This window comes from Cyprinodon tularosa, unplaced genomic scaffold, assembly GCF_016077235.1.
Source record: "Cyprinodon tularosa strain WSP-4 unplaced genomic scaffold, ASM1607723v1 ctg307, whole genome shotgun sequence".
Classification (NCBI taxonomy): Eukaryota; Metazoa; Chordata; class Actinopteri; order Cyprinodontiformes; family Cyprinodontidae; genus Cyprinodon; species Cyprinodon tularosa.
The window spans coordinates 1756707-1781340 of record NW_024039016.1 but is presented as its reverse complement, the minus strand read 5'-3'; the positions used below and the strand labels follow the sequence as shown (position 1 = coordinate 1781340).

At 38.9% G+C, this 24634-nt stretch overlaps 1 protein-coding gene across 5 annotated transcripts in view; it reads left to right on the top strand.

Annotated features, from left to right (window-relative positions):
- The first annotated feature begins 3617 nt into the window (after positions 1–3617).
- cpeb4b (cytoplasmic polyadenylation element binding protein 4b) overlaps positions 3618–24634 on the top strand; it is a 51238-nt gene continuing 30221 nt past the window's right edge. For 4 of the 5 annotated variants that reach the window (XM_038292089.1, XM_038292088.1, XM_038292087.1 and 1 more), the window contains exons 1-2: positions 3619–4049; positions 5954–7190. In XM_038292089.1, the coding sequence (XP_038148017.1) occupies positions 6003–7190 (1188 nt within the window). In that variant the 5' untranslated portion in view covers positions 3619–4049; positions 5954–6002. Of the gene's footprint in view, positions 4082–5953; positions 7191–24634 lie in introns of all 5 variants that reach the window. The other variant, XM_038292086.1, reaches the window with a different exon arrangement.

Genomic DNA, 24634 nt, shown 5'->3' with positions numbered 1-24634 from the left:
ATATATATATATATATATATATATATATACGTATATATACGTATATATATACATATATGTGTATATATGTATGTATATATATGTGTATATACATGTATGTATATATGTATATATATATATGTATGTATACATATATAAATATATATATATTATATATATATATATATATATATATATATATACAAGTATATAAATATACATGTATATATTTATTTTTTATATATATACTTGTACATATATATATGTACAAGCATTGTTATGATAATCATTCAACTGATAATAAATTAGTAGCTTTACCTTTGATTAGAATTACCTATTAATTAACTAACTTCCAGTTCTAGGTATTTAATATATTCATAACATTCACAACAGCATAATGTCACAAACTGTTTTTAACTGTTACGATTTTCTAGTAGAAAGAAAGATTAACGGTTCCACTATTGGGCTGTATGCAGAATTCCACTACTTTCTGAACTTAAGGCAGCTCTTTTGTTTCCTTTTCTACTGAATCAACTGATTAACCCAGATATGCCTGACCTCAGTAACCATGGCCAGAAACACTTGGATTAATCACTTCATCCAGTAATGAATGACAGGAAACAAAGAGCTTCCTTAAGTTCAAGAAGTAATGGAGCTGTGCATAGAGCCTATTACCAAAAGTGATCCAGGTTCTACAAAAACAAAGCAGCTTATGAACATTACAACCCCCCCCACCATGTTTAACTGTTCATACTGTTTGTCTTCTGAAACACCATGTGTTAGTTTCATACACAGCTGTAAAAAAAATTAACGCCTTTGCCTGACTAAACAGAAAATGTTATCTGGGAGATTATAAAGATGGTTGTTTGGAATGGCAAGATAGGCCTTTGTGTTTTTTTATGATCGGCAGTCATTTTGGCCTTAATTCTCTTTTCAACCCAGATACAGTACAAGGTCTGTTTTTTGTTAAATTATGAAAACTTACTACTGAGGCAAGTGAAGCCTTTCATGAACTTATGCTTATTGTGGCCTCCTTGCACACTCTTCTACTTCTGTGTTGTCTAAATCTAAACCATGCCTTATATTGTGGTTCCATAAAAATCCAAAATCGTAGAGATTTATTTGAGCACTGACAGATATTAATAAATCCTTGATCTGTATTAGATTTTTTTCTTTGATGGGGGCATTGGTTTCTTTTTGACGGCCTATTAGACTACTTTGATTTGCTTGATAAGCTCCTTTGCATAACCATTTTCTTGATTCTGATGGGCTGACATTTGCTCCTTGGAGTGTTTTTGTGAAACAAAACCTTTTTTTAAATATTGTTAATCACTTTAAATTTATGCTCCTGCAATTTGGAAATCTTAGCTTTTTTCTTAGCTTATTTTTTTTATAGTCATATAAGCAATACTATTTTATCTGGTTTGTTATCGAAACAATTTCATGTTAATGACTGAAAAGGACAAAAAAACTACACAAATCTGTCTAGGATGTGAATACTTTTTCACAGGACCTCTTCAGTTTGGTTGTACTTTGCAATCCAACAGTGCCTGGAACAAGAATTAAGATAATACAGCAAAGATAAAATCTTTCAAATTATAGTACCAATGTGAAAACATCATATCTTGCTTGATTGCATTGCCTTCATGAGTAAAGGTGTTGATTTTATTACCAACTTTGCACAGAGTCTGAAACTCACACATTATCACATGTCTCTGCTGATCTGCAGGCTTTCTTTTGCTCCTCTTATCAGAGGAGGTGTTGCACTTCCTCTTCTATTATGCAGATAACTATTATATATCAATTACTTGTTTGTAGAGTGTAAAAGGAAATGACTCTTACTTTTATTTTATTCAAAAAAATACTTTTAAAATTGAAACTGAACGATAAGGCTTGAGTCAGGAGTATGCGGGTATAGTAGCCAGTGGTGTCATAAGTACACACATTTGTTACTTAAGTAGAGGTACATATACTGCAGTTTAAAAACACTCTGATAAAAGTTAAAGTATCAACTTGACCTCTTTACTCAAGTAAAAGTGAAAAAGTATGCACTCCAAAAAATACTTAAAGTATAAAAGTATAGAGTAACCTTTAAAAAAAAAAACAGCCAGATGCCACTATACATATTGAAAGCTCAATTTTTTTTACTATTTTGAAAAGTTCTTTGAGATATAGTATATAGGGCAACAGTGGCGTTGGAGGTAGGAATTTGCCCTGAAATCGAAGGATTGACGGTTCAAGCCCCGACTCTGACTTTCAGTGTCGTTGTGTCCTTGGGCAAGACACTTCACCTGCATTGTCTACTGATGGTGGTCAGAGGGCCCGGTGGCGCCAGTGTACGGCAGCCCCGCTTGTCAGTGAGCCCCAGAGCAGCTGTGGCTACAATGTAGCTTGCCACCATCAGTGTGTGAGTGTGTGTGAATGGGTGAATGAATGTAGTGTAAAGCGCTTTGGTCAAGTCTCCTGACTTGAATAAAGGTGCTATATAAGTACATGCCATTTACTATTTAGGGCCAAGGATGAGGGAGGGCTTGTTGATCTCCATCTCCCCATACGCTCTCGCTTGTGTCCAACCTTTCAGACATTTCAAAATCTTTTTCTGAATCCTACACTGTAGCATGGCGTAGACAATTCGAGTTTGCAGTTTGAAGAACACCTGCTTGCTTCTGATGATTTCCTTTAGCTAACCAATGAGTGTTTGCATTATATGACTCATCCAAATTACACTAATTTTCACTAGATGTGGATGGCGCCAATGATCTGCATTGGATGGCACACATGACGTGAAATAAATATTTAAAAACATTAAACCGAAGTCAAGAGTAACGAGTAACGTTTGTTTTAAAAATGTAAGGAATAGAAAGTACAGATACTTGTGTGAAAATGTAATGAGTAGAAGTCAGAAGTAGGAAGAAAAATAAGTAATGGAGTAAAGAATAGATACCTAAAAATTGTACTTAAGTAAAGTTACGAAGTATTTGTACTTCGTTACTTGACACCTCTGATAGTAGCAGCTGAATACTAAAGCTGCAATATGTTACTGCATGTGTTATCTTCCTTTTCAGACCCTTTTTTGTGTTATTACAAAATCTTTTATATCTTTTCTTGTCTTATCTTTTTTATATAACAAAATCAAGGTTCAATCTGATAAGAAAGGCTCAGTGTAGAAATGTACATAGTTATTTTAAGGGTGAACATAAAAAAAATATATATATATTTTGAAGAACAAAAGCATTTACTGCAATGATAGAGTGTCTTGCTGTTTAATTCCCATCCTTTATACTGTAACAAAAGAGCATTGGATCAAAAATCCTGGAGAAAAAAAAGGGATGCTCTTTTTTTTCCTGAGGATTTTCCATCCTTTCAAGAGAGAGAGGGGTGGGGGTGTGCTCATTTTTCTCACGACCTGCTACCGGCTGCATCGTGAAAGGACGAGCCCGTGTTGGGAGGAGTCTTTTTTTATCTCTCTGACCTCCGTGGGCAGTACTTATTGATAGCATGGGTGTGTTATTGGTACATGACATTTAAATGATGAGGAAACAGGGCGAGATCACCGGCTAGCCTGTCCAATCACGTATCGAGGTGTGCCTCCTTAGAGGCGGGGCCCTACGCGGAGTGGGCGGGGCTTGAGGCGGAAGCGTGCCTCCGCTGATCTCTCGCTGTCATTCGGCCACGGTGGGTTCCAGGAGAGAGGGGCAGCTACGAAATACACGCAAGGATCGGCTGGCTCTATAGAAAAGACAGCAAGCAAAAAAAAATATATATAACCCCAAAAAACCAAACGGATAATGAAACCGAGCGAATAAGGTTTAGAAAGGGAACCCCGCTGAGCTGCCACGTTAACAAAGCTATTTAATGATTGAGTCCAGATCAGAGGCAGCAGATAGTGAGCTGTGTCATTGAGAGGCAGGACACGTCAGGAGAAGGGAGAGAGAGAGAAAAAAAGCTGACCGACTGCACTGTACGAGTCAGCTATTAAATCGCCTTTGAAAAGCTTTGCCTGCCGCACTCATCGCTTCAAGGACATCCTCTCGCTGTCAGGCCGAAGCAAAGAAGCTCGACAAAAAAAGGTACCGCCGAGGTCGAAAAGGGTGGTTGGAAGGTGAAAAAACTGATTCTTACTCGCGCGCACAGCCTGTCCAGCGAGCTAGCATCTGTGCTAACAGCCGTTAACAGCTAGCTTGCTAATGTTAGCTACGGGTAAAAAAAAAAAAAAAAAACTTGGTCAGCTTTATTAATGTGTACTGTCTGAATGTCAACGTCTGTCGCAGGAATACGGGGATAATAAAATACAAAATGAATATTGTTTAGTGAAATGTAACACACTGTTCTCAAAATGAAACTTATCTTCGATTTTATTTATTATCTGCTGCTGACAGCTGTCAGAGCAAGGTCGACTGCTTTATTCCCAAACGCTAATTTGGTTAAGTTGTCTTGTTTAAAATGTCCGATTTTATTTCGGTTTCTTATGTCTCGCTGTTGCAAGTTAAACGCCCGCCTGCCAGTTTGCCTTTCTAAAAACCTTCTGCTGGAGGAAGCCTGTTTTTGACACAGGAGTGTTTCTGGTTTTACGCGAGGCTGACAGGAGCTCAGCTGGCCTCTTACAAACTGCCAACGTCACGCGGTTATAATTAGCTAAAGGTGGATTTTTTTTCTTCCTTTTTTCCATCGGTTGGATTCGCACAACTCCATTTGGATTGGATAAGCACAGGCTTATGATCATGTTTTTTTTAATTATTAGGTTAGACATTATTGAAAAACAAACTAGTTATTAACTAAGCTATGTGCAGTAAACAAACAGATATATTGATAGCTGTCATATGTTGACTTTAGAGTAGAATTGCACTGATCCAAATTTATTTCTGATTTTGTATGAAAAATTGACCTGCTGATACTGAGGGAGTAATCAATATAGTTATTTATACTATTGAGCCTGATAGAGGTGCAACACACAGTTGAGATCTTTGTTTCTATTTAACAAAAGACCAAAATATCATCCCTAAATCACCTGACTAACCTGCTGCCGCCTCCAACTTTAAATGGCCAGAACAGAATTTCAGATTTTTATTTTTAGATTTTTTTTTTTTTATGATGCATTAAATCGGTAAATCGACCATATAGAGACGCTTTAAAGTATAATATTCTCCCATCAAATTAACTTAAAACTTACTTTTATTGAACAACAGCTACAGAAAAGGGAACTTTTAACTTTAAATGGAGCGCTCCATTGAAAGCTGCTGCTGCTGCTGCAGTGCATGATGGGACAGCTGTCAGAATCTCAAGGAGGCACAAGTCTGCTCTGATGCATGCTGGGTAAAGATGGAGGGGCGAGACCAATATCCGGGGACTTTGTCTGTTTTCGGTCTGCTGTTCTTGTAAATTGGAACAGTACTAGGGCCGAGAACGCACAAGTACACATATTGAGAAACGGCCTCCATCTAGATTAGTCGATCCTGGTGGCTAAAGCTAATGGTTAGCTCTGTGCATTCAGCACCAAATTGGAATTCTACAGTTTTTGAATAGCTCTAATCTTGAATCTGTCATCTTGTTTTATGGGGAAATGTTCATATTCCATCATTATGTTCCTGTTCAGATGGTTATTCCTTCAGAAGTGCATTATTATTTAAGCAGGAAACGTGGGGACAGAGTGCCATCGATGATTATCTGTTTGAAATGTACTAAGAAAAGGAATATTTAATATAAATCTACTGACAATACTCAATAAATATACCTATGGAAAAGGGATTCGGTTCCAGCCTAAACATTTGTTGCAGTTTCTACAAATGTACTTTAAAAATAAGCAGTGGCTCACTTAAAGTTTCATCTCCTGTAATTATGAACCCAACAGGGAAAAACAAAATCCTTTTATGTGGCAATGTGGACCCACCTGGTGAACCCCAAATCCCTTGATCTTTTGGGAACTGAAAAGGGCTGAGTGCTAACCTGCATGCCTTTCTGTTTTCTCTTTTCACAGTCAGACCAAAGAGATCGCAGAATTGCATTTGTTCTGGGGGAGAGAACAAATGGGGGATTACGGGTTCGGAGTCCTAGTTCAAAACAACACTGGCAACAAGTCTGCGTTCCCGGTCCGAATCCACCCGCATCTACAGCCCCAGCATCACCATCAGAATGTGTCTCAGAGCCCCGGTGCTTTCATAAACAGCACCACAGCCACGGGGAATGGCACCACGGGAGGCTCACCCTGGCTCTTTGCTGCCTCCGCCACCCACAACAGCGTGCAAGACGAAATCCTTGGGGGCACAGAGAAGCCCAAAGCACAGCAGCAACAGGAAATGCAAGAAACCCAAGAAAAGCAGCAGCAGTTGTCTCCCGTGGGTCACCAGGAGACAGGGAGCGGTGGTGGGATAATTTCCGAACTGGAAAAGTCCCGATCAGAGGAAACCAAGACAGAGAATGGCACGTCAGAGAGCAGCAACGGAAAGGAGAAGCAGCTTCGTCTTGAGTCACCTGTCTTGACTGGATTTGATTATCAGGAGACATCTGGTCTGGGTGGGACAGGCCCTGTACAGTCGAGCACAACCTCGTCATCACTTACCGGCTTTAACAATTGGTCAGCTGCCATCCCGCCCGCCCCATCAACAATTGTCAACGAGGACGTCAGCTTTTTTAACCCCGCCTCTGCCAACAACGGGCCTCTGCTGTTCCAGAACTTCTCGCACCACGTCAGTCCAGGGTTTGGGGGGAACTTCTCTCCCCAGATTGGACCGGCTACAGCCTTGTCCCAGCACCATCCGGCCCCGCCGCCTCACCCGCATTTCCAACACCCCCACAACCAACACCAGCAGCATCGACGCTCCCCGGCCTCCCCCCACCCTCCGCCACCCTTCCCGCATAGGAACCCGGCCTTCAACCAGTTGCCACATTTGTCCAACAGCTTGAACAAGCCCCCGTCTCCCTGGGGTCCGGCCAGCTACCAGAGCCCCTCTCCTTCCCCCGGCTCGTCTACCTCTTGGAGTCCTGGAGGAGGCTACGGAAGTGGAGGCGGCGGCTGGGGAGGAACTCAGGGCAGAGATTATCGCCGTGGGCTTAATGGAGGAATGACTCCTATCAATTCTATCTCACCACTGAAGAAGACCTTTCCTAACAACCATGTGGCCTCCCAGAAGTACCCCAGAAACAGCCCTGCCGGCTTCAACCCAAAGTCATGGATGGATGATGGAGTAGGTCGCGATAATATTTTCCCTTTTCAGGTCAGTATTGCTTTGATCCTTTCATCAAATTAGTAACTTATGCATTAAAGTAACTGTATAACTTTAGGAGGCATGTTGTAATTCGCTGTTAATGTGATTACATTTTGTGGTCGTACTGCTGTTTTTAGGCGGGGGGTTGACATTGATTTGCACAATTTGCTTGTTACTGTGTAAAAGCTGTCACTGGACTCTGCACTTTCACAGTTGAATGTCCCTTGTGGTGACTCACATGGATCTATCACTGCAGTGGCGTGTGCCACGTTGGTGGAAGGAGGAAGAGGAGGCAATGCTGGGAGGGGGATGGGTGGAGGCTGGTGGGTGCATTTGATTTAGTCCAAAGATGGGGATAGGGGGAAAATGGAGAAGGTTGTTTACAATTAAGACAAAGAAAAACCTGACTGGAACCGCAATCATCGCCACCATGGACCTGCCTGGTTAGGTTCTTCTCTGATGTACAGAAGGTTTCTGTATGTTGCAATTGTTCATGCAGCATTCTTCCGCAGATGACCCACATCATTTTGAAACTGATTGTAGAAACAAAACAGAATGAGGAGACATCAGAGGTAAAGTGCAGTTGGAAATCTGAAGAATAATTTTATTCCTCAGCTTCATGATTAACATAGTTGTCTCAGATTTTCTCAGCTGAACATCTTTTATGAGAATCCTTCTCATACCGTCGCATCCTGTACGCCTCCCTTGGAGCGAGAGGCTGTGCCTTTTGAGGAGATAAATTGAATTGATTTTATGTTTAAAACAAGAGCAGTTTAAAAAGAAATGGTTTGACCTTTATGATAGGTTGGATTTTTCTGCTGGAAGAACCACGGCTTCTATCCACTCCTAAAGTAACGAGCCTAGTCAGCAATAATATTTATGTAGGCTATGGATTTTCATATACTTCCATGCCATTTATTTAAATCTGAAACTGTTATAAGAGAACATGTTGGCCATTTACAGACAGCAGTCAGTAAATCCCAGGCGCTACAAGATGGTGGGAGTAAAGTATATGAGAAATTAAATATCGAAACTATTCTCACGGTGTATTTCAGTCTAGCAGGAAGCTACGTTCCACTCTGTCCAAGCTCCAGTGAAACTCGGGCCTCGGCCCCCTTGGTTTTTCTTTTTTATTAGCATATCGGCCCTTTGACTGACATCTGGGCTCTGTCCACCGTATTTCACCCTCGTTACAGGGAAACTTTGAATATTACACTGAAATTAGGCAGATTCACTGACTTTCATTGGGGGTAATTGCCGCTTAAACTGTGATTTTTAACACATTTATCTTTATATTTACACATATATGTAAGAAAAGCGCTGAGAGCGTTACCCTGCTGGCAGCCGATAGAGAGCCAGCTTTAAAAGCATGAGTGGAGTGTCCAGCTCCAAAGGATTCCCAAATGCAAGGAGAATCGACTGATGGTCAGATTTCTTTTTGCTTTCTGATAGTTCTCTAATTAAGGGGAAGATTGCCTCCAACATTGAGAGGAAATTGAAAGAAAAAGGATTTGGGCTAAATTTTCAAAAGAAAGACAATATGGGTGTAGCTTAAAAAAAAAGAAAATTTCTACACTAATAAATCCTGGTGATGAACTCTGTCTCTTTTAAAATGGTTTCTTCTTTTTACTCGCTCTCTGGAAATCCGTCTGTTTCTTCACACTAACTTGCTTAGAAGTGCTACCAGAGTCAACATTTCCCTGAGGTGTCACTGGCAATATATTTGGAAATTCTCAAAGTGACTAGTTTGCGCTGTAGTACCGGCATTCAGTCAGATAATCTGGATTCCAAATTTTCTTGCATACAAGCAAATCAACTGAGTAAAAGGTAGTCCTTCTGATGACCTTCCCAACGATTTCTTTCCTCCATTTGCAGTCAGCGAGCCATGGGGCTTCATAGGTCAAATAGAAAGGACTTTGTGCTGACATGTCTCGACTTGTTCCTGTACAGTTACACTGCAAAACTAAATCCACCAGTCAGACAGCGATGGTATACAGTAAGTTACCTTTTTATAATGGGTTTTTTTCAGACAGTTAATATCAAATAAGGCTAAGTTTGAATTTACTGTTAGATAGAATTTTCTTCTTGTGGTCATTAAAGCATTTTAGACTCCTAAAATCTAATAAAAAAAAGTTTAGTAAGATAAAAAAAAACTAACTATATAACATCTTTAACCTAAAGGTTGTTTGGTTGCACACAAGCAAAAGAAAGCAGTTGTTTTATTGAGTTATATAATGAGGAATTTGTCGGTACAATGAATAATAAAATAAATAAATAAATATAAAAAACAAATGAATCTAGAAAAAACTGTGTTCGTTTAGCTGCAAGAAGTTAAAAAGAATCGGCACTAATGATGCATCAGTCAGATATCCAGATGTAAAATCAGCTCTGATATTGACTAATAGCTAGATCGGATATCAGATGAATGAAACTGATCCGGCATTTTTATCCTATCATTTTCTGTTTTTTTTTTCTTTTTTTTTTTCTTATTAATACCATACACAGACAGTTACAGTGTGATCTAGTCGCTTGAGTTGGAACAGCACATTCATTATCATGCAAAGCACCACAGCAGCTAGTGATGATTTTTATGTTTGATTTTGTACCTTTTTTTTTAACCATGTCAGTATCGCATTGACTTGAATAAAAAGGATTGGTGTGTCTCTAATTGTCACTCCACTTTCCTAACTCCATAAAATACATATAGCACTTAGCCGACATATTCACAATTCTTTGATTTTTTTTTTTCACATTTGTTAATATTACGATTTCTTTTGTGGGGCTTTATGTGCTTGAAACGAATAAAGTAGCGAGGACATTTATACTCAGTCCTCTTTACATATGCTAACTTAATAAAATCCAGTGCAACCGTTTTATTTCGGAAGTAAACGTTAAAGAACATACGTACTGTATGTTCTTTAACGTTTACTTCTGAAATAAAACGGTCTGCATTTGGTTTAAGGTTTACACACTATTTCAACCAGAGAAGAAGGTGAAAGCACGATCCAAGCTGAGGAAATGATTTTCTGTTCTTATGCGACCTGAGAGAATGTTAAAGCTTCACCTTTATCCCACTCTTTAAAATACACCAAAAACTAAAATCTATTTTTTTTTCTGCATATTCTGATTATTAAACTGGCCTAGTCAAAGTTAAGACTTATTCCAGTAAATAATCTAGTGTGATCTAAAATTGATGCCATCTGTCCTATTTGATTTGGTTCATTTTTGTAAAAAAAACAAAAATAAAGGCAGATAATTGGTGGCTTGATGCATCTGCAAAATACCGACTCAGATGTGTTTAATAGACGACGAGGAGGCCTCAGAAATATGAAACCTTTTTCAATAATGTGCCGCTTTGTGTTGTTTAACACATGAAATCCCAACAAGGCAGTGTGTTACTGTAGCTGCTGCTTGTTTCTCTGTAGCTGATTCAGAACAACCAAAGTAGCATTGTCCTCCTGGCCTCTCGAGTCTGTAAGGGCAGATTGGGTATGGGCTTTGAATGGCTTTTCTGTGTGACGGGAATAGTTATGTAAATATAACCTATTTGGCCAAAACAATTGGACTTTATTTTTGCAATCAAAATGAACAGCATCAAGTAGCATTATTAACAGAATGTTTAAGACTTAAAAAAAAGGAGCTTAAATTAACAAGGTGTATGGGGAGATTTTTGCTGTCTGGTTTGGTCAGATGGTGCAGCAGGTGGTCTGTTCTCTAGATTAAATTCAGGGATTTGTTCAAAGAGTTGGTGTAAAGTTTCCAAGAAATTGGAGGTCTTGAATCTCTCCTGGATCCATCTTATTTTCTGAATTTTCCTCTTTTTTTTTTGTAACCACCGTCATCTGTAGTATTACCTGCTAAAGAAATTGTTTTCCATCTTTTTGGGGGAGTTGACGAAGTTCACCTCATCCATTTTCTACCTTCCTCTCTGTCTGTTTTTTTTTTCTTCACATGGCTTTCTGCTTCCATTCTCGTGTTTTGTTGTATACTCCACCTTTTTCATTTTTTTTTTTTTTTACCAGGCCTTGGTACACGCACGCTTAACTGACCTTCATCTGATAACTTGTACTTTAGGGAAGCAGTAATTAAAACTGAATCTGATGGCGGTGCTGCTCGGATAACTCTGACAGTTTCCCAGGCAACGATACATAGGTCACATTTAGCTCCTCATAGACTCCCAAACGCAAATCGTTGTTGATTTCCAAAACCACAAATTAATATTTGATGTAATTTTTGCCATTCCTTTTGTTCCCTGCTGGGAGTTCTTCTTGACTTATTTATTTGCCAGGTTTGAACAGATCTGATGAAAAAAATAAAAAGGAGTGCTCAAACACATCCTAGATCTAAATGAAAGAAATGTTGTTATTGAATTCTTTCTTCTGTACAAAGTCAAATGTGTTTGTAAAAAATCACACAAAAATAATGGACAACAAATTTATTAATCAATGGAAGCCTGGATTTGGAGTTGCACACAAAAAGTAACACCTTGGTGTATCAAATCTTTAGGCTTTGGGTGGAGTAGGGGGTTCTGGGGTATCCTCCCCTGGAAATGTTTGAAATTTAGTCTCTCTGAAACGCCATCTCCTGCATTTTGAGGTGGAATGCAGCTAACTATTTCTCTTTTTTACATCACTACTTTTGTGTCAATTAGAGATGGACATTTTGTACGGAAGACATGAGATCAGTTTCAGGTACAATATTATGTCTAATAGGTTCATTCAAATAACCAGAAAGTGTAATGCTATATCACACCAAGATTTGAGCAGCAAAATGGCAGATGATTTTTTGTAGCAGACAAGTAGCTTCTACACACCTCACAAGTGGCCAAAGGATTTAATCTGGGTACCTATTGGCCGTCATGCTACCTCTGGTGAGCACAGGTCGGACTGTGTGCCCCTCCAAAGAAATTCAACCTCACGCCATTACTGACCCACTGCCAAACCGGTCATGCTGAAGGATGTTGCAGGCAGCAGGTCCCTCTCCACTGTCTCTCCAGACTTGATCGTGTCTGTCACATGTGGTCACCACTTTCATCTGTGAAGAGCACAAGACGCCAGTGGCGAATTTGCAAATCCCGGTGTTCTCTGGCAAATGCCAAGCGTCTGCACCGTGTTGGGCTGTGTGCACGTTGGGCCCTCATACCATCCTCATGGAGTCAGTTTCTTACCGTTTGTGCAGATGCATTCACATTTGTGGCCTGCTGGAGGTCATTTTACAGGGCTCCGCCTGTTCCTCCTTACACAAAGGTGGAGAAAGCGGTCCTGCTGCTTGGCTGTTGCTCTTCTCATGAGTAATGTTTGTGTCGTGCAATTAAATAATAAAGCTGGTATTGGGGAATTTATTTTACTTTCTTACTGTTCTTAATGTTGTCCTCATAAGCATTTTGCGGAGGAATGTTTGATGTTGAAATGTCTGAAAGTATTTTATGTGTGAGGGCAAATATATCCTATTGCAATGTGAAAGCTGTGACCGTAGTAACTATTTTGATCTGTTAACGCTTTCTGAATGGTAGTAGTGTCTCTCTACTGGCCCTAATCTTTATTTTAGGCCTTGGCAGTTTTAAATATTGCTCATTCTATTCCTTAGAATTTTCCGTTTGTTTGATTTATGTTTTCATTCATTTTGACAAATCAGGTGACAGCATTCCTCTGTTATTTTGCAGAACTGTCAATGGTGTTGTCAAATAACCAATCTACTACAGATTGGTATAGGTCCATTCTCCTTTGACTGGTTCTGATTGATAATCTGCCATCAGACCCAATATAAAACTAAACACTCTCAGTATTATTTGCCTATGAAGACGTCATCCAAAAGCATGCAGTTCATTTACTTATTTGAGTAGTTATTTTTTAAGTTTAATAGAATAAAAAGTACGATAAAAGGTTAGCATGAGTGAATATAATGTTGGATATAAAACATTGTAGTAGTCATCTGTGTTTTCTGGTGCTCAGATTACAGAATGGGTGAAAACTGAAATTAATCATCAAACCATAAAGAAAATTTACAAATACATGAGAATTTGATCGTGAATCATTCCCAAGAGGCACCAAAGCACTAAGTACTGTTTAAACAAGTAATATCCCCTAAACTCTCAGTTTTATTTAAACCTGAGAAACAGTCCTACAAGTGGAATTGACTCAGTGTTGGATTAAAACTCAGCTCACAGCTGACTCATCTGTCTTAATAACAGACATTAATAGTTATTTAAAACCCATCATCACCAACTACTCTAAAGTGAAAACTACATACTGATGGAAGGTGTTAAAGTTTGGTGACCTAAAGAGAGCCTAAAAATACCTATGTCAGTCCATTGTATTATATTAAGTGTTCATAATTCACAATTTACATTTAAATTGTGGTACTTAAAAAGTAATTTAACTAGATGGGAAAAAAGAAGCTTTTTAAGGTCATCCTTCCTATACATGTTTACAAAGGTTTTCCCTTTAATATGAGCTTCCAGGTCTTAGTAAATTAAATAAAATGGCAGTTTGTGAACTGAACTGTACCCATAAGGAACTGATGTCACACTTTCCCACTGTGAGCCTCTCCAACTGCTTCGCATGCTTCCCATTTTAGCACCGACTCGGCAGATGAGGGATCAATGGCTTTAGCTTTACACTTGTCATTGTTTGGCCTTTCTAGGCTCACTTTGAAAAAAAAACATTCCTACTGTGTATCTTGACTTTTCTTTTGTATGTATGGTTTATAGTGGGACTCTTTTGGATTCCTTCTTCTGAATGTTTTTACCTTAGAAAAATGATGCTTAGTGGGTAGCTGCCAAAGCAAGAATCAAATCTCTTTGCATGCTAAAGCCTTGGGGCCCGTGTCCAGGAGAGCTGCTCTGTTCAGCCAGTGTGTTGCTTTTGATCTAAAGATTTTACTTTCATATTGTTTATTTTACTTTGGTTTAACTTCTCTTTTATATCTCTTCTCCCCCGTGATCCCTCACCTGCTAGACTTGCTGTTGTGTCAGGTGCACACACTGGGCTGATTTGGACTGTAATTTGGCTTGCGACCAGGTCAAGATCTGCAGGGCTTTGAAGGAAAGCGAGGCAGGCCAGGATATTGTCTCAGTAAGCCACCTGGGTTACTGTTGGTTACTGTTCCCCTCTCACTGTTTGTATAGCTCAGAAACCCTCCAGCTTCATGCAGTGTATTTAAAGGACATTATTAAACGACCCCCTCGGTCCAGTGCGTACGATTTGTGGATAAATTATGCCTTGCAGAAATGGACTTTGGTTGCTGCTGTGGTGTTTAAAACTTTCCCAATGAACACATTAATCTTTGCAGAAATTTGCATGACTTTAAGTGGTGTTTATAAAGGTGGAGGATTGTACTTGAGGGAGTTTGTCACACTGGGCGGTACGCCGGATACACAGTGGCATCTCAACAGTTGTCTGGTCAAATTCAGAACCAAAGAGCATCAGTAATGAAATAGTTTTTTATGGAATGGATCTCACAGAAATAGCACGTCATTTGTAAAAGCAACCATTCAGATTAAAAATAAGTCCATCAAGTCAACCCCCACTAATGACTTGGCAAACATTTGTTTTTCTTTAACTACTGACACTGAATACAAGAATCCAAGACAACACATTGAAGGCTTGCCTGCTTGTTTTTAAATGTGCAGTATGCATTTTAGGATGATGGTGTGCTTATGGCAATATAAATGTAGATTTACTTCATTTCTTTTGTATAAGGTTTAAATTTTATGATGTATGCTAAGATGGAGATAAGTGTTCTAAGTAATGGGCGGACTGCAGAATGAAGAGTGCATCAAGTAAACGTGCCAATCAGGATTTTCAGCTCAGTGGGAATGAATTGTGGTCCAAAGGAGAGGGGCAGTTTGTGCCGATCCATAATCCGATCGGCGTCCATCCAATAACACTTGTTCCGATCATGTTATTCAGATCAGGACAAAGAAAACTGACCTGACTGTGTGTGTGCATGTGTGGAGCAAGGTGCAGAATTGGATGGGGGTTAATTTCCTGCTGCTCTTCTAATTCTGTAAAGCTGGAATAGAAACAGCATGAGCTGCTGAGGCTGTAGATTAATCATGGAAAACAATAATGCCTCAACCGTTCTCAGAACCTGAGGAGAGTCCATTCTAGGCTCTCAGATTGGTCAGAACAGGCACACTTCCATGTTAGATTTTTTTTTTTTCACACAAGCAGAAGTACAACATTTATTCTGGGGTTATTTTAGGGAAATATGGCGGCTAGAGATTTGATTGTGGTGCAAGAAAACACGTCATGATCCTATTTAATCATTTTTTTTAGGCCATGTACGCAGTTTATTCTGATTATTATTTCTATAACATGAAGATTAAATTTTGCACATGTCTACTAACTTCTAAGCTATTTTATCATATTGAAAGCTGTTAGATAGTGGGCATTTTTCACAAGCTGCTTGCTTTTGCACAACTCTCACGATGGGTCCAAATGATTGGAAAATGATTTCCCTTTCCATACATGTGGGGGTTTTTGCAACCGTGTGACTGACACTCCGACTTGTTTAGGTCTGTTGCATATTAAAATCCTTGGGCCTGGTGCAGTTGGTACTTCTTGATTAAGAATATCCTGCCATGATTTAAGTAAGAGAGCCTTTCGGAATCACTGAGGATGGTAGAATATTTCTAAAAAATCAGACGTTTACCCAAAAGAGCTAGGACTTTTGGAATATATTCCTTTAATTGCTACTTGTTTGATGGTAAACACAGCATTAAAAATCCGTCACTCTGATTTTTCAAAGGTTTGTGTTAACAGGAAATTGTTTTTCAAAAAGTTTTATACCAATCCTAGCCAAATTTGGAACAGTTATTTATCTTTTGATTATAGTAAAGATTGCCAAGTTTGGCGTGAATCTATGCATATTTGAGCATCTTATGGGGTATTCAACTGCCTCAGTATATGGTATTTCAGTATAAAGATTTTTCTTTCTTTGAATTATTTAGTAAATCATCTCAAAAAATTCTAGGATATGCAGGATGTATTCCTCGACATGTGTGATTTTTTTCGGGATTTTACTGCAAACTATGGATTTGTAATGATTTTTTTATAGTTTTGAGTAGGGTGTAATACCGCTAACCGTGGATTTTGGGGGTGCTGTTTCTCCCTATTTTGAACATATACTTTTGACCCACCAACTGGGATGGCCACAGCGTCTATCTGACAGATGAGATTCATCCCAGATATTATCTTTATCTCTAGTTTAACCCTTCCTGACCAAAGCTGTGGTTGTCTCCTGCTGGTCCAGAGGTGAAGCGTGGAGCTTTTTCCGCTGGCTGGGAGCAGCAAGAGGGAGGCGGTCGCTTGGCTTCCGCGGTTGCGATAGGCCGAGCGGCACTAAGCTGCGAGGGCCGTCAATACCGCTCGCGTTTTTAATTCTGATTACTATTTCTATAACATGAAAATTCAATTTTGCACATGTCTACTAACTTCTTAGCTATTTTATCATATTGAAAGCTGTTAGACAGTGGGCATTTTTCACAAGCTGCTTGCTTTTGCACAACTCTCATGATGGGTCAGAATTATTGGAAAATGACTTCCCTTTCCATACATGTGGGGGTTTTTGCAACCGTATGACTGACACTCCGACTTGTTTAGGTCTGTTGCATATTAGAATCATGAGGCCTGCTGCAGTTGGTACTTCTTGATTATAAATATCCTGCCATGATTTAAGTAAGAGAGTGTTTCTGAGTCACTGAGGATGGCAGAACCAGCTTTATCTACATAAGTTGCATCTTGCTGTTATGCCAATTTTGACTCCAAATCCACTGTTTGTATCAAACTGGGATCTAAGTGTGCAGCTACACTCCTGTTTTTATCACAAACTGTACCCTTCATCTTTTAAGTATTTCACTTCTCTATGGTTGCTTTCCAGAGGGAATTGACTCTAAGGAAAAGAAAGTACAGAAACCACAGAACGCCTATCAGCAATTGACAGAGAACCTTTGCAATATTTCGTAAATTTTCTCCTTTCAATTCAAGACTCTGCACCCCCCATTGTTTTAATGCATCATATAATAGCAGCAGATTGAAAGAGAGCCCCATAGAGGTTTTTGAATGTTAAAATAATTTTGGAATACTCTAGAATCTTTTGAGCAGTACAATATCAAGCTTGCAAGCAACTGTGTACCGTGTTTCTAACTAATGAGTAGTCTGAGCTGCAGACTTCTGCTCTAACTGCAGCCTTCTAACACCCGGGGCAGACGCTTGGAGACGGGAAGAAAAAAACGCTCATCCCGCACATGCGTGTCTTCGCTGGACTCCTAATTAGTTCCTAGCCTGTGGTTTTCGACTAAAGGAAGAGGACAAAGCAGAGATGATGTGGCTTTTTGGGGGTTTCGCCTCGCTCCTACCAGGAATCGGTTGATCTAATCCTGAAGCTAAGCAAGTAGTCCTGTAACTTAGCCTCTCAGTTAAAACCGCCCTAAATTCACTCATGCGTGTGCCATTGAGATGTTAAACCAGCACTAACTAATTGGCTGTTTTTGATAGTCGGGGCTATTTTTTGTCATTGTGGATTTTTTTAAATGTTCCTCTCTGTTCTGTTTACAATGGTTTGCTTGTCTTCCCTTTTGTTTGGGTTTCCTTTTCCCTGTTGTGACTAAAGTGATTGAAACTACCTTTTGACTTTAAAACCCAGAAGCAAGTTACAGTGCATCTATAACTCTTCACCCCATTTGGAATCACAGCTCTTACTTGGCTTTGCATGATTAATGCTTGAGGTACCCTCCTTGTAGCATTCAATCATTCTGTACTACCCCACACAATGTAAACCTGATTAATTATTTTGTCTAGATTTCTGATGTTACAAGCATTCTCATCAGGTTTTTAATTCCAACCCCTTGTTCTATCTTTAATTAAACAGAGGCAGCTTTAACATATTTAATTTAGGGAACGTTTTGATAGATTTTAACAGGTGGTGGACCTGTCAGCTGCTGCTGATGTATAACAATATGTAATAATGGTGAAATGGGGTCCTGCAGTGCTGAGGTTTACTCTACTCAGGCAACCGAATGGTCTGTTACAATTCTGTAGCAGAAATTCAGAGGTTGCATGATTTTTGTAATTGTAAAATACTATTTAATGCCACATTATGTGAAGTGGAATTAATAATCTGTGGTATAATGTTGACTTTGATGTATGCACATTGCAGTTTACTGCAGAATCACTATATACAACAATAAGCAAATCTATCACTGTCCTATGGATCCAGGTAGGGTATCAGTCTGTCCTGCCAGAAACCAAAAAAAGAAAAGAAAAACAAATGTGGACACAGTCATGGGTAAAAAGAGAAAACTAGGAGAGCAACTTAGAATGCTAGTTTATGAAGAGAGTTAGCTCACCTCTTTGGGCAACATTACACCAGCTTGTTGAATTAGAAAATTAAAAGTAGCCAGATATTCAATTCCAAATTCTCCCAAAGCATAATCACAATAAAAAAACAACAAAAAAAACTCAATAATAAATTGTCCAAAACTGGATTAAAGAAATGGTTAGGGCGACTGTGTGTAATCAAACATCAATTTTCTTTTAATAAAAAAAAAAAAAAAAAAAAAAGTTTATCAAAAAGGTTCTTTAGTATTCAAAGCATCAAAGTCCATAAAGCCCAAAGGCGCATAAAGAAATGAACCAAGAGAAATTAGATTTATTTATTTATTTCAGTCAAATTGTTCATCAATCTTGATAGATTCTACATTCAGAGAGCAGTGATAAAAGCTGAAGATGCACCTGTTTACTACCATGGGTGATGCTGTTTGCTGATTGGAGCAACAGGACAGTCGTTTCCCCAACAGGAATGATTTAATAATCAGTGCAACAGGTCTGTAGTCACTGAGGACTGTTGGCTGACTCTTTTTTAGCACTGGAACAAGGCAGTTTATTTATATAACACAGATATATAAGCTATTATGTTTCAAAGTACAAAGCTCTAAATTAAGTTAAGGAGATAGTTTCCTTTTAATAAGGTTCTTCATTTTTAAAGGGCTAATGTCTGAAGCAGAGTGCAGAAAGAAAGAAACCCCATCAACAAAATCATCAATTTGTGAAGGGGAATAAATTAAATGGTTGCCTTCTGCACTGTTGTTCTCAACTATGTGTATATATATATATATATATATATATATATATATATATATATATATATATATATATATATATATATACCATACCAACTTTATTTATGAAGCACTTTATACACCGAACAGGACCAAAGTGCTGTACACAATCATAAAATTATAAAATAGAGAAAAAACGAGTGTAAAATACATATTAGTATACAAAAAGAATAAAACAAAGTAAAACCTCTCAAATTGTGCCAAAAGCCAAGGAAAAAAGATGAGTCTTAAGAAGGGACTTAAAAACAGCAAGAGAAGAGGCCTGTCTTATGCTCAGAGGCAGATCATTCCACAGCTTAGGAGCTGCCACAGAAAAAGCACGGTCTCCTCTGAGCTTGCATTTTGTCTTTGGGACCCTCAGAAGCAACTGATCAGCTGACCTGAGGGAACGGGAGGGTGTATAAGAATGTAACAGCTCAGACAGATAAGAAGGAGCAAGGCCATTAAGAGTTTTAAAAACAAATAAAAGAATTTTAAAATTAATCCTAAAATGTACTGGCAGCCAGTGTAAGGAAGCTAAAACAGGGGAAATGTGGTCGAATTTTCGTGTACCTGTTAAAAGACGTGCAGCAGCATTTTGAACCCTCTGAAGATGAGAAATATACAAGTCACTGACCCCTGTATAAAGTGAGTTACAGTAATCCAGCCGTGTGGTCACAAATGCATGTATCACTGTTTCAAAATGCTGTCTGGAAAGAATGGGTTTTACTTTTGCTAGCTGCCTTAAGTGGAAAAAGCTGGACTTTATAACGGCTCTGATGTGCGCTTCCATTTTAAGACCAGCATCCATCTTAACCCCTAAATTTGTAATAACCGGCTTAACGTACTGAGCCAAGGAGCCAAGACTGGTCACGGAATCAGCAGTGGATCTGCCAAAGATCATTACGTCCGTCTTGTCCTCATTGAGTTTTAAAAAATTTAGGGCCACCCAGGCCTTCACATCTTCAAGACATAAAAACAGAGACCGAAGAGAGGTGGAGTTTACATTCTTTAGCGGTAAGTATATCTGTGTGTCATCTGCATAGCAGTGAAAGGCAATCCCATGTTTTCTGAAAATAGAGCCGAGCGGAAGAAGGTAAAGTGAGAAAAGGAGCGGGCCTAGAACTGAGCCCTGTGGGACACCACACGACAGTGGAGCAGAGGGGGACCTATGGCCATCAAGACAGACACAAAAAGTACGTTCAGCCAAATATGATCTAAACCAATCTAGAGCTATGTGACCGACGCCCACCCACTGTTCCAGATGGGAAAGTAAAATGACATCATCAACTGTGTCAAAAGCAGATGATAAATCCAACAGCACCAAAACAACAACGTCACCTGAATCAGTTGCTAAAAGTATATCATTAAAAACTTTTAAAAGGGCTGACTCTGTGCTATGAAATGGTTTAAAACCGGACTGAAAAACCTCTAATATATTATGTTCATTAAGATGGGCCATTAGCTGATTACAGACTACCTTCTCAAGAATATATATATATATATATATATATATATATATATATATATATATATATATATATATATAGGATTCTCTTGAGGGCCCGCAAATTTGCCCATATTACACCTATTCTGCATGACCTTCACTGGCTTCCCATCACCTGCAGAGTTCAATACAAAATCGCGCTCATCACCCATCAGTGTTTAAACGGATCCTCACCGGATTATCTGAAGGACCTTCTCACTCCACATTCATCCACCAGATCTCTTCGATCACAAGACTGCAACTTCCTTCACCTTCCTCGCTCCAGATTAAGGTCCATGGGAGATCGGGCCTTCGCTGTCGCTGCCCCCCGTCTCTGGAACTCTCTCCCAGATCATCTGAGAGCTCCACAACCATTGAATGATTTTAAAAGAGGCTTGAAGACTTTTTTATTTAAGCAAGCCTATTCTGCCTCCACATGATTTTTATGTTGTTTATTTTTATCTTTGATTTTATTGACCACATGATTTTTATGTTGTTTATTTTTATCTTTGATTTTATTGACCACATGATTTTTATGGTTGATTTTTATCTTTGATTTTATTTGCACTGTGTAGCACTTTGAGATTTTTCTTAATGAAAAGTGCGGTACAAAATTGGATTTATTATTATTATTATTATTATATATATACACACACAAAGAGGGAATAGATTTGTAAAAGATATATTACTGCATTATCTGATAATGATCTGTTAAAGTGGTGGGGAGCTACAAAAATTGGACAAATAGGACAGGGTTATGAGAGGGTTGAGTTTTTCTTGACATTCAATGCAATATATGACCATTCTAGTTGCAGCCAGGTTTCTGTAAGACAACATAAATCAATTTGATAATAACACATCAAATGATTAAATAAAAAACTTTTTGAAGAAAGAGATTCGATACAATAAACTGCATTTAAGAGAGATTAGGTTCAATGAACTGCATTTAATTGCTTAAACTTTTTTCTCAATTGGAGTCAATTTATTTTTAACTAGATAATCATAATTTACTCCTTTTCTAATATATTTCATTTTGACCTTGGGCAAGACACTGTCTGGGTGGGGTATTGGGTCGGTAACACTGGAGAAGCTGCAGAGAGGTTTGGTAAACTACTACTCTCTTTTCTGGTCTGCACCCTAAGTTGTCAGTGTTTTAGAGGACTAATACATTTGACCAGATTCTATAAAGACAAGCTCTACCATCTTAAGTGAGATGGACGCCCTCTCTCCCATCAGACCAAGTATTCCCCCCAAAAGTTTGCAGATTAATAATGTAGCCCACATCGTTTTCAGAACACCACCTAGACAACCAGCAGCTGAATGACGACGTGTGGCTAAACATGTCATCACTGGTCTGATCAGAAACTTAGGAAGTCCGACTTTGCTTGGGCAAACTTACACACCGAAGGAACACTAATTTATTGACCTGTGATTGGTGTAATGTAGGTCTGCAACAACCAAAACAAAAAGTAAGGCTTTACGACTTACCAGCAGCATTCAGAGTAAAAGCTTTAAAGCGACCTGTCAGACATTTCTGCGATTGTGACTCGAGGTTTGGATTTGATACACTACAAAACCTCAGAGCACCCAGCCATCAGCTAAACCTGCTAAATCAGTACAGTTCACTTTACCCAAAAAGTATCTGCTCCAAATACTCCATATAAAGAGTTTTCAAGACTTTTATTTTACAGGTTAAAATAGCATGATGCTTTGACCTTAAAAGAAAACAACTCTAATTTACCACATTGATGATTTTGATTAAAAATCATCACTGTGGTAATAAACTCCATTATATCCATCCAGAGCTTTTTGTTGCTAAGTCTGATGAGAATCCCACCAGTTAGTATAAAAGATAATCCTCAGTCACTCTTCAGTCTCACACAGGATAGACTTTATCTTTAAGTAATGTTTTCAGATTTGATGATTCATTCACTGCTTACGGGATCCTAGCACAGTTAGGCATAGTGGCGCAGCGGGTAGCACTGCTGCCTTGCAGCAAGAAGGTTCCAGGTTCGATTCCCGGGGTCTTTCTGCATGGACTTTGCATGTTCTCCCTGAGCATGCGTGGGTTCTCTCCATGGTCCAAAAACATGAATGTGAGGTTAATTAGCTTCCATAGATTCCTCTTAGCTGTGAGTGTGTGTGTGAATGGTTGTTTGTCTCTGTGTTGCCCTGCGATGGACTGGTGACCTGTCCAGGGTGTAGCCCGCCTCTAGCCCATTGACAGCTGGAGATAAGCACCTGCACCCCTCGTGACCCCAGCAGGGATAAGCATGATAGAGAATGCATAGTTGCAGATTCAAAAATTGTAGCATGGGTGTGGTGTTTTGCATTATAGGGAAATAAGCTCTATCCTACAGTACTTTTGCCGTATCGTCTTATAAAAAAAGCATGCCTTGGCTTTTAGCCTCAAGTTAAATACCATACTCCACGGATGGATAGAGTGAGATGCTTTATTGATCCTGCAAGAAGTTTTTTTTTTTCTTGGCAGAAAGCAAAAACACAAGAAAGCATTATAAGCTAATATAACCTATGACATTTGCTAACTATGAGTAATTTCTCATATACTCATGACACAGAAATTGAGTCATTTGCATTAAAGATGTTCTCTAGCGTGTATCTGTGCATGCCCTTCAATCTGTCATGTATAAACACTTTGCTGGTAAGCTGCCCAGTTGTTGAGATAGAAGGCTGCACAACTCTGATGATTAATCACCCTGGCCACCTCTCTGGGATGAATTTCACCAGCTGCAGAGCTGAACCCAGCCCTCACCGCCACTGCACTGAAGGTACCAAAGCCCAAAGATACATTTTAAGCATTGCATTACTTAGTTAAAGGATGATGGCGTCGTAATGCGCCATGACTGCATCAGCTTCCTTAAATCTGTTTACTGTTGTGTGGGAATTGAGTTTGATTATAGGTGTTTCCTACTTGTTGCAGGTCTGTATTTAATGTTTGGTTTGTTTGACCTGAAGCAACAGCCTAAGCCTTGCATATGATACTGCGGCGGATATGAGAAAACAGAAGACGCAGTCTGGCTTGTATCCCGGTGCTTCTGTTTGTTTTGAGGGAGAGAGCTGTGCCCTGGGTGTGTTCTATCTACTGTGTCAGTTCTGTTTTTGCAGGTTCTTTCAGTTAGTGTGGGAAATCTGCTCTTGCACAAACGTAAAAATGTGGCTACAGCTGAGTGATCGGGGCTGCTCTTTTTCCAGACATCTGCCTGTGTGTTGCAAAATTTTTTATACCATCCAAAACGTTTCTCATTCTGCCACAAACTTCTTTCAATGTTTTTGTCGGGGTTTTGTATGATTGGTAAACATGAACTAATATTTTTAGAATTGAAAACATAAGGACACTCTTTTCAAATGTCTTATAATCAAGTATGATTTAATTACATAAATTCTAAAAGCACCTTGTGCTGCAATTAAAGCCTTTTCTAGTTTTCTTTATCTAGATTAAGTTTTATCTTTTCTTTACTCAGTTACTCTTAGATTGAAAAGGAAGCATTTTTTTCCTCATCAGCTTTAATTTTAGCTGCAGATCGTTAATTAGATTGGAGTCTGGAGTTTGACCGGGTCATTTGACCTAATACATATACTTTAATCTAATCTAAAGCATTCTATGGTAGCTCTGGCTGAGTGCTTGGGGTCTTTGACCTACTGGTTCATGAACCTCTGCTTAACTCTCAAGTCTTTTGTAGAATCTGGATTTCTTCTGGGATTTCAAAATATCTAGCTGCATCTCCATCAACTCTGACTGATTATTATAACTATAACTTTTCATGATTGGGCTGCATGTTCAGTCTAATGTGAAACATAGTAAAGAATGCCCTCTGAAGGACGGATTCTGGCTGGAAATGTGAGAGC